At 49.7% G+C, this 10,394-nt stretch overlaps 1 protein-coding gene across 1 annotated transcript; it reads right to left on the reverse strand.

The window, feature by feature from the left end:
- Nucleotides 1-1,473: 1,473 nt before the first annotated feature.
- On the reverse strand, nt 1,474-9,441 carry NEFH (neurofilament heavy). The gene is made up of 4 exons (XM_011373363.2): nt 8,522-9,441; nt 6,463-6,662; nt 5,352-5,476; nt 1,474-3,545 (listed from the first exon to the last, which is right to left on the reverse strand). The coding sequence occupies exons 1-4, from the start codon at nt 9,387-9,389 to the stop codon at nt 2,081-2,083; spliced, it is 2,658 nt and encodes an 885-aa protein (XP_011371665.1). The 5' UTR covers nt 9,390-9,441; the 3' UTR covers nt 1,474-2,080.
- Between the last annotated feature and the right edge of the window lie 953 nt (nt 9,442-10,394).

Consider the following 10,394-nt stretch of genomic DNA (forward strand, 5'->3'; position numbering starts at 1 on the left):
AGTTAATTCTAGGTTTAAATCCTGGCTCTACCAATTACTAGCTGAATGACTCTGGGCAACTCATCTGTTTTCTTGCCATTAAAATAGGTATCAGAATAGCTACTTATAAAATTCCCATGTAGATTGGAGGGAATTTATGTAAAAACATGGTTATAAATGGTAGTTGTTATCATTATAAACAATTTGGGGAACTCCACTGTGATTTTTTTCAGACAAGACACATGGAGATTTCCTAGGTCCCAGATCCCAAGCTTGGTATTTTGGTACTTTTCATTGAGTTTTTGGATGTGTTTGATAACTTGAAGAGCCAATCAGAACCATTTCTAAAATGGCATGTAAAGACTCCGTTGTTTATATGTGACCATACTACATTGTCTTAGCACTCCTAAAAAAGAGAGGAAAAAAAAAAAGCAAACAATCCTATCTATCCCAAATGAGTTTTGGCAAAAGGGGACTTTATTGGCTCAAAACATAGCCAAAAAGCCAAAGAAAAGAACACCAGAATTCTACCGTGGCTCTCTAGGCATCTTGTCTATCTCTCCCTGTCTCACAGAGTAGATTTTCCACAAGGCTGGAAAAATGGCAGCCCACAACCACTGATTCCCACATCCTCTTACCTTCTACACCCAGAAGACTGCCAGCTACTCTCATTGGTCCCAAGTTTAAAATGCCAGGAAAGTGGCTCAGCTAAGGCCAGGTGGCCATCCTTGAACCAATCACCAGTGACCAGTGGTAATTAGAAAATATGGTGGCTCTGAGAACCATCTATTTGGGGCAGGGAAAGAGAATTCCCAGAAGAGGTGCTAAGCAAATAGAACAAGGATTAATGACAGTTCTAAAATCAGAAATCACATAAGAATTTTACAGTAAAGGCCCCACATAAATCCACAAGAACACAGCTTTCAACATTGTGCCTGGAGTATCATGTTGGAGTCAAGTTACTATTGAAAAAATCATTCCCAATAGTACTGACTCTGGTCTTCACTACAGGTACAAATGGCCCCTCATTCAGACTCATTCCTCCTTATAAAAGAGGGCAAATGCAACTCTATAGACTGTTCAGTGTCTTTAGAACCTCACCCAAACTACAGTTTGCATTAGAATCAAGTGGAAGTTGGCCTTTCCTAGGGCTGCCTCTCAGATTCCGAGTCAATGATCTAGACTGGAATCAAGGAGTATGCATGTTTATAAGGCTCCCAGATGATGCTGATGTATGTGATCCATGGACCATGCTAAAAAACCATGTACCAGACCACCTGCCTACAAATTGTAAAAATAAAGCATCTAGCACATTGCCTGGCACATGGTTTGTGCTCAGGAAATAGTACGAGAGGCCATGTAACTGGTCCCAGACCTGCAAGAGACTTGAAGTTTGCTCAGTCCTGTGCAGTCTTGAGTGTGACATCTAGACTTCCCCTGGCCTTGCCCCTACCCCCACCTACCTGAGGAAGAGAATAAATAACAGCAGCAGCATTTTCATTTCATAAGCACTGGTTTTATTGCACAGAAGCAATTTAAAGTGGACTCCAGTGGAAAAGTGCGCCCTGGCATGATTTAGTGGCCAGTGTCCAGACCCACCCACTCCAGCTCTTCCAGGATAGAGAGCTCTGGGCAAGGGTCTGACCACTCCTTTGGAAAACAGAAGGCATTCGGGAATAGGTTAAGACATCTCAAGCATAATGTGTTTCTAACTGCTCATTCATTATTGCGGTCATCTGTCAGTTGCACATACAGGAAATAAATGCACTTATTTGAAAAGGAGGGGGTAGTTTTTATAGTCAAGTGTTTACGTGTGGCATTCGGCATATATCACATTCCGCTACTAAGCTATCATAACATAATGGTCCATCGCCTGGGGAAGGTTTAGGGTATGGGGAGCAGGGTGAAGAGTGCCCTCTCTTGCTAACATATTGCTAACAGAAATTTCTGTTTGGTGAGGCAGGGCCCCATCATCTAAGCAGAGTTTCTCCTTAAATAAAGAAAAAGGGAGAAAAATATGAAAATTCATTAGGCCGGCCCTTGAGCTCACAGACCCTCCTGAGTTTCTTTGGCTGCTCTGGATGTTCCCTATCTCCCTACCTTACTTCTCCCCCTTGGTGGCCTTGTCTTCTGTAGCCTTCTCTGGAGGTCTGCTGTCTTTCTGGTCTGTGCTAGAGGATTTCTCAGCCTTTTCCGTCTTAGCTTTGCCAGGTGTGGGGGCCTCCTTGCTGGGGTCTTCCTTGGCTTGGGCCTCTGGTTTGGGTTTCTCTTCAGGCTTCTTGGCCTCTGTGGCCTTCTCCTCCTTGGCATCTTTCTTCTCAGGTGTTGCTGGCATCTCTTCCTTTTTTGGCTTTTCCGGCTCCTTCTCTGCTGCTTTGCTGGGTTCTTTGGCCTTGGAGTCATCTGGTTCCTTCTTGTCCACCTCAGTCTTCTCTTTGGGTTTGGCCTCTTCTTTCACCTTGGCAGGAGCCTCCTTCTCTGGAGTCACTGCTTTTTTCTTATCTTCAGCCTCTTCCTTCTTGGCTTCAACTTTGGATTCCTTGGGCTTCTCCACAGCAGGTTCCTTCTTCTCCTGGACTTCTGGCTTTGGAGCCTCCTTCTTGGGCACCTCGTCTTTCTTGCCATCCTTCTCAGTTTTTGGTGTGCCTGGAGCTTTTTCTTCCTCTGTCTTCTTTGGTGGCTCTTTAATCTCCTGGGGTTTTTCTTCTTTCATAGGGGACTTTGCCTCTTCCTTCTTTGAGACCTCCTTCTCAGGAGCCTTGGACTCCTCCTTCACGGGAGATTTGACCTTCTCTGGGGACTTGATCTCTTCCTTTACAGGGCTTTTGGCCTTTTCGGGGGACCTTACTTCCTCCTTCACTGGGGTCTTGGCTTCTGGGGACTTCACATCAAGAATCTTGGCCTTTTCAGGAGACTTGGCTTCTTCCTTCACTGGGGACTTGGCCTTTTCGGGGGACTTGACCTCAGCTGATGATTTTGCTTCTTCCTTCACTGGGGACTTGGCCTTCTCTGGGGATTTGACCTCCACTGGGGACTTTGCCTCTTCCTTAATTGGGGACTTGGCCTTCTCAGGGGACGTCACCTCAGGTGGTGATTTTGCTTCTTTCATGGGGGACTTAGCTTTCACTGGGGACTTGACCTTCTCAGGGGACTTCACCTCAGCTGGTGATTTTGCTTCTTTCATGGGAGACTTGGCTGGTGACTTGGCCTCTTCCTTCTCTGGGGACTTGGCTTCTTTCTCTGGGGATGCAGCCTCTTCTGCTAGGGGAGACTTTGCTGCTTCTTCTCCCCCTTCTGCTTCCTCCTCTTCTACCCCTTCCTCCTCCTTGTCCTCCTCCTCTTTGGCCTCTTTCTCCTCTTCAGTCACTTCTTCAGTCACTTGGATCTCCTCTGTCTGTTCCTCCACAATCACAGTTTCCTTCTCTGACTTTTCTACCATCTTGATCTTCTCTTCACTTTTGACTTTTATGTGAGTAGACGTGGAAGGGATTTTGGGGAGTCCTTCTGGAAGGGAGAAGGGACTTGGGCCAAAGCCAATCCGACACTCTTCACCTTCTAGGAGTTTTCTGCAGAATGGATGATGAAACACATTACTGTTAACTCAGCAGATTGATCAATGGCATCTTCCTGGTTTCCTCTGAAGGTCCATAGCATCCAATGATATGGACTTTGGCAGAGGAAAGAAAATAAATTGTGGGCACTTTGAGAATGGTGAAAGTCACTTAGCAAATCATCCCATGAACCACCCAGAATCCGCACCCCAATGGTATAGCTCTTGTTTAGTGTAGCTAACGCTACAGCTTATGAGATAAAACAATTTTTTTCTCTTGAAAAATGGCCCTTGAGAGAGTGCTTCCATTAACAAAAGTTACATTTATTGTCCCTCAACTAAAATGTTATTCAAGAGAAAGTTGGGAGCCTGAGCGAATAATTTCACACTTATAAATTTGGGTTTAAGAGGTCTAAGAATGTTCCTATTTGAATTTCAGTGGTCTCCTATCACCTTGTATTCTCATCCTCTTTGAGTTTTAGGATAGGGTGATGACAGCAGTTTCTACTCTTTGCTACTTACTAGATGTGTAACTTTGGACAAGCCACTCAAACTCTATAAGCCTCAGTTTCCTCATTGGTAAAAAAGAGGGTCATAGAGTCCCTATAGCTCGGAAGATTGTTTCAATGACAAATAAAAAGGACCTGGAAATGCTTGCCTCAGAGTAAGTGTGTGGTTAGCATGACAGACCCCACAATTTTGTAAATTTAATAACATATTAACCACCCAGGGATCACATTGAAATGCAGATTCTGATTCAGTGTGTGTGAGGGGAAGTTGCTGAGATATATCTTCCTAACAAACTCTAGACTGATTGTGCTGGTTCATAAACCACACTTTGAGTAGCAGGACTACAGAATAGAGTCAAGACAACAGACTAGAGTCAAGAGGTAGGAAGTGAAGGGTCACCAGACAGCAAATGGGACACATCTTCATGGAGCCAGCTCTGCACCTTAGCAGGAAACTGTTAAGCTGGGTGGTCTCATGGCTTCTCATGGCTCCCATTTACTGCCACTGTACTCTGTGGCAGCCCAGTGGTACCTGCATTACTTGGATTAGCTCATGAACAGGATTAGCTCCTCCCAACAACCCATGATGTAGGTACTTTTATCATCACCCCATTTCATTTCCCCAGAAAAACAAATGATCAGAGAGAGCTAAGAAACTCAGAGAGAGAGAGTTGTAAAGGCCCCTGACAACTCAAATACTTCCTTTCTCTCCAAAGCAGGTTGGCTAGATTTGGGGAGGGAGTGAGGAGCTTTAACCGTCTAAATCATTGTCAGAATAAAAATAAGCCACTCTCAAAATTTTCGTTTCTCAAAGCAGAATGATGGTTGCCAGGGCTGAGAGAAGGGAGGAAAGGAGAATGGGGAGTTATTGTTTTTTGTTGTTGTTTTTTTACAGCTATTTTATTTTATTTTTTAATTAATTTTTGATGGTGACATTCGTTAACAAAATCCAGTTAAGTTTCAGCTGTACGTTTTAACAATAAGGCATATATATATATATTTACATTGGGTGTTCAGGGAGTTATTGTTTAATGAACACAATTTCAGTTTGAGATGATGAAAAATGTTTTGGAGATAGATGTTGGTGATGGTTGCACAACAATGTAAATGTACTTAATGCCACTGAGCTGTGTATTTAAAAATGGTTAAAATGGTAAATTTTATGTTATATACATTTTACTACAATAAAATAAAGTTCTTTTTTATCTCTAAGACAGGCAGGCCGCCTCGCTGGGGGTTTGAAACTCAAGGCTTAGTTCCTCATAAGAATACAAGGGCTTACACCACTATGAAGGACCCCCAGCCCATCTCACCTGTAGGCAGCAATCTCAATATCCAGAGCCATCTTGACGTTGAGCAAATCCTGGTACTCTCGGAGTTGGGCTGCCATCTCCCACTTGGTGTTCCTCAGCTCCGCATCCAGTTGCTGGATGGCTTCCTGGGGAGGAGAAGTGACATGTGTCAAGAACTAGCCAATGCTTGGCCCTCAGCAGGTGGGGTGGGCTGTGCAAATGCAAAGCAGTCCCATGTACTCATGCTACTGGGCCCAACACCAACCCTGTCAAAGCTGTGGGGGTCTCCTTTGTGGACATGGAAACCACCTGGAGCAAAAATCCAGCCATGTATATAAATAACCTCAGGCTGGAGAATGGTCTGGAATGAAACACTAGATGCCAACAACAGCTGTCACTGGTCAGTGGGATGATAGGATTTTTACAGATCTCTTAAGCTTAGAAAATGCTCAGTGGGAACAGAGCCTTGTCAGCTTTGGCTCCCCAATTCTTCAAAGTGCTTGTCGCATAGTAAGGGCACCAGAAGCATCTGTTGTTGACAGTTGAAATAATACACAGAAGCACAGAAGTTAAATATGGGTTGAAGCTTCTCCCCTGATTCCAGGCCCATGTAACCAGTGCTTACAGTTAACCATTATGGCTGATTTTTATTGCCTCCTTTATGCCTTCTCCATTTTCTAGTTTTTCAACCATCACCACATATTATTTTCATAAGTTCTTTAAAAGTGTTTTCTTTTGCTAGTTGTCTTTAACGGGGGAATCTGCCACAGCCTTCCCACGCTACCCCAGTCACAGACACTGGTTATTGTTTACTGACTGCACTGCGACCAAACCCTTTTGAGAACCTTCACACTCATCCTTTAAAAAGTTTATTTATCTCTTTAACCTTCACAGCTGTACAAAGCAGGCATTCTTTTTATTTTTTTCTTTTTCACTGAGGAATTCAGATTCAGAGAGGCAGATAAATTTCCTGGGGTCACACAGCTAGAAAGAAATATTGGTACCTGGTATGTGTCTGACTCCAAGGCCCATAGTCTTGACCACTGCAGCCCTGCTCAGAGAAGGGCAGTGATTTGTTCAGGGTCACCCAACCAGGTGAGGTAGTCTGACTCTCTGCTGTACCACTGCCTACCTGGTAGGATGCAATGTCGGCCTGATGACGTTCTTCTAGCTCAGAGCGCTGCCTCTCCAACGAGTCCTTGGTGCCTTTGAGCGCCTCTAGCTCTGTGGTCCTGGTCTGCAGCTGGCGCCGGTACTCAGTTATCTCCTCCTGTGCTGAGCGCATGGCATCTGTGTTCACTTTAGCTGCCTCTGATAGTCGGTCCAGTCTCACTGGGGGAGAAGGGAACAGGGTGCAGGGTTAGACAAACCTGGATATGGGTTCCAATGCCCAGGTCCAGAAGGTGACACACATGGGTTGAGGACCTACTGGGTGCTGGATGCCATCTTGGATGCTTAACCTACCCTGTCATGTATGATAGGCAAATGACTATTGCCCTAGGCCACCCAGCTAGTGAGTGGCAGAATGGGGATTCAAAACTAGTATCTATCTCACTCCAAAGATCGGACTCCGTCTCCCCCGATTCAGGATCTAGAAACCCTACAGGGCAGAGGAAGCCTCAGTTTCTGATCCTAATGCCTGGTTTAGCTCCCCAGCAAAGGCTGAAACATGACTTAACTTTGAACTTGTGGCTAAAGGCTCATAAAGTTTATGAGCCTTTGACTTTTGAAGGCATGAAGGTACTTTAAGCCACCATGTAGCCATAGCAGCTTTCTGCTGTGCAGAGCCCAAGGTTGCTGCAGAGCCTACAGCCTGAGTGCCAGCTCTTCTGTCCCTTCTTCCACCCAGCTGCTCATTCTCTAGCACTGGAGCCCCTGAATCAATGGCAGCCATACCCAGCTCCTGTAAGCAAAGAGCTGCTGGTTCCTAGACCTTCCGGGGTCAGTGAAAATCTAGAGACTAGTCTGCATCCCCTGAAAGTGAACATCTTGAATCCTGAAATAGTGACACTCAGGGCCTGAGTCAGGAGGAAGAAGGGAAGCTAACTGGGTGGACCAGAAGTCCTGCGATGGTCTGCTTGTGTGAAGAGCAAAGCCCAAGAGAGCAGAGGGGTTTGCTCTGGGAGAAGCCTTGCTGCAGAGATGGGGGAGGGGACAGTTCTGCCACTGCAGAGGAGTGGAAAAGGAACAGGGAAAAGCTAAGCATCTAAATCCCAGTTTGCCTGGCTTTACCTGCTAGTGCTGACAGAGATTTAGAAATCATCCTGGTGTGTGAGGATTCTTAACCACTGTGAATCAAGGACCCACTTGCAAATCACTGAGACCCCTGCACCTTCTCCCAAGAACAAGGCACAAAGTTTTACAGTTTTAGGGGGATCATGGAGATTCCTAGAGTAAGAAGCCCAGCTGGTCCAACCCCATCTTTCAACCCAAACAGAAATGAAAACCAGAGTGGGCAAGTGTTGGTCAAGGTCACCCTGCAGCTGCATAAACAGCTTCAGAGCTGCTGCAGCAGTAAATCTAGCTGACTCAGGGCAGCATGAAGTTGGGGGAGGGGGACGGATTTGGGAGGCTCCCAGTTTCTCAGGAGAGGAGAGGGGACATTAAAGGGCTAACCAGCCACCTCAGTGTCAGTCACCAATTGGTTATGGTGATGTCCCTCCACCCCACCCCCGGAAAAAGTATGTGAGAATGCCCGCCTCTCTCCGCATGCAGTGGGGAGTAGCCTGATAAGGGTCAGAAGAATGGAATTCCCGGCAGTGTACAGGAAAGGGGGATGGGCAGTGTTGAACAGGGAAGGCAGGTTACTTTGAAGAGCAGTCTCCAGCGCCTGTGACCAGAAGCCAGCATTGATTTGGAGCTGTAGAGGGAACTTGATAGAAAGGGGCCTCGCAGTAGGGTTACCTAACCTTGATGGGGGACAGAGTTAAAGGACATAAGGACCCGGGAGGAGGCAGCCAAAAGAGAAGCCAGAGTTGGGAGGGGGTTGCAAGGTCCCACGTGAGATCCAGAGTGAAACCGTTATTTATAAGGGGCATGCACTTTGCATAGGGAAGCTGAGTTGCGCACCCTCCAGTCCAGCCACCTCCACCGGGAGATCACCAGCGTCCCCTGATGTCACGCCACCCCGCCCCTCGCTGCCGTGACTGCAGGGGGCGCCCCCTCTTGACTACCCCCGCGCGCTTGCGAACCTCGGAACCATTCCTCGGATTGCAGTGTGCTCTGCACCGCGTGGCCTTCGAGCTGCGCACGTATTTCGCGCAGCGCCGACGTCACATCGCACTTAAGAGCGTCGCGCGTGTCGACCTGCGCCTGCGCGGCGCCGCAGCTCTGGATCTGGCTGAGCAGCTCGCCCACCTCCTCCTGGTGGTGGCGCCGCAGGTAGCCGCACTCTTCCTGCAGGGCTTGCGCCTTCTTCTGTAGATCGACGCGAGCTGCCTCCGCCTCCTGCGCAAAACGCGCGAGAGCGCGCGCCGCTGCCTCAGCCTCCTCGCGCTGTCGGGCCTCGTCGTCCAGGCGCTGGCGCACGTGCGCGATGTCCTCGAGCAGGTGCTCCTGCTCCAGGCGCAACTGGCCACGCGCTGCGCCCAGGCGCAGCACGACGCCGCGCATCTCGCGCACCTCACGCTCGTACAGCTCTCCCATTGCGGCGCGGCCCGCCTGCTGCTGCCTCAGCGCCGCCGCCTCGCCCTCTAGGCTGCGGTTGTGCGCCTCGAGTTGCCGCACCTTATCGATGTAACCCGCAAAGCGGTCGTTCAGCACCTGCAACTGCTCCTTCTCGCTGCGCGCCGCCACCACGCAGCCCTCCGGTCCGTTGCTCACCGTGTCTAGCGAGTCGGTGCTTGAAGCGACTGCCGCACTGCGAAAGCGGCTCGGCGAGGCCGACACGGAGCTCACGGACGTCCGCGCCCATGAGTGGAAGCCGCTCGACGAGCCAGCGGCCGAGCGCGCTCCACCAGCACCGCCCTTGCGAGCCAGCGCGTAGTGCAGGCTGCCACCTCCGTGCAGCGACGCGAACGGGACGCCCAGCAGTGCATCCGCACCGCTGAAGCTCATCATGGCTGGAGCAGGTGCGGCCGCCAGCGGAGCGGGAGACCGGGACGGGACGGGGCGGGCGGCACTGCGGCAGCACCAGGACACCCGGCCCTTTTATAGCAGTCCGGCCGGGTCCAGCCCCTCGGCAGTTGGGGGGGGCGGGGGAGGAGGGCCCCGCCCTCTCCGCCTCCTCCCCGGCGCCCCGGGGCCGGTCTGCTCCGCCGCAGTGAGAAGGGCGGGGCAGGAGGGGCCAAGGAGTGAAGGGGAATCCACGCGGCGTCAGAAGAGCCCCCCCGCCCCCCAGGTCAGGTCAGGAGGTAGAGGACTCCCAGAGTGGACTGGCGGGGACCCCCCCGGGTGCAGATTAGAACAGCTACTGTGTTCAGAATAAGAGAAGGGACCCAAAATGCGGAGAGGACAAGGAGAGATGATGGGGATAGAGGCAGGAAGCCTCCGGGATGGAGCGGTGGAAGACTATAGCCAGTAAGATGAAGGGACCCCTGTGTGAGATGGGGCACAAGATTTTCCCGATAGGCGCTCCAGATAGGGGGTGCAGAGTGTCTGCAGCCGCCATGGAATAGGGGAGGGAGCATGATAGTACTGAATGGAGGCATGGTGGACACTACAGAGGGTAGAGATAGAGGAACTCTGCGTGGAGGTACACGGTTCCCCTAATAACTACAGGGGCCACCGAGAGGGGGCTCAAGAAACTCCGGAATAGAGGAAGGAGACCTGGAGTTGGGGAGGGTGGCAAGACTACCCTGAATTGAAGGTATGGGAGATACTGCAGAGGATGGAGAGAGGGAAGACCAGATTGGGGGTGGGGCACAGTGGTCTCCGCAAGATAGGAGGTGGGAGATCTTGCAGCCAGCTCCAGCAATAGAGACCCTCGGTGAAGGGGACGGGGATCCCCTGCATAAGAGGAACCTGGGCTAAGTGCAAGGGTCAGAAAACCAAGAGTGGGGTTGCTGCGGGGGACTGTGCATGAAGATGGGAGAGCTGGCACCTGTATCGAGTGGGGGTAAGTGA

The sequence above is a fragment of the Pteropus vampyrus genome, unplaced genomic scaffold, assembly GCF_000151845.1.
Source record: "Pteropus vampyrus isolate Shadow unplaced genomic scaffold, Pvam_2.0 Scaffold223, whole genome shotgun sequence".
Lineage (NCBI taxonomy): Eukaryota > Metazoa > Chordata > Mammalia > Chiroptera > Pteropodidae > Pteropus > Pteropus vampyrus.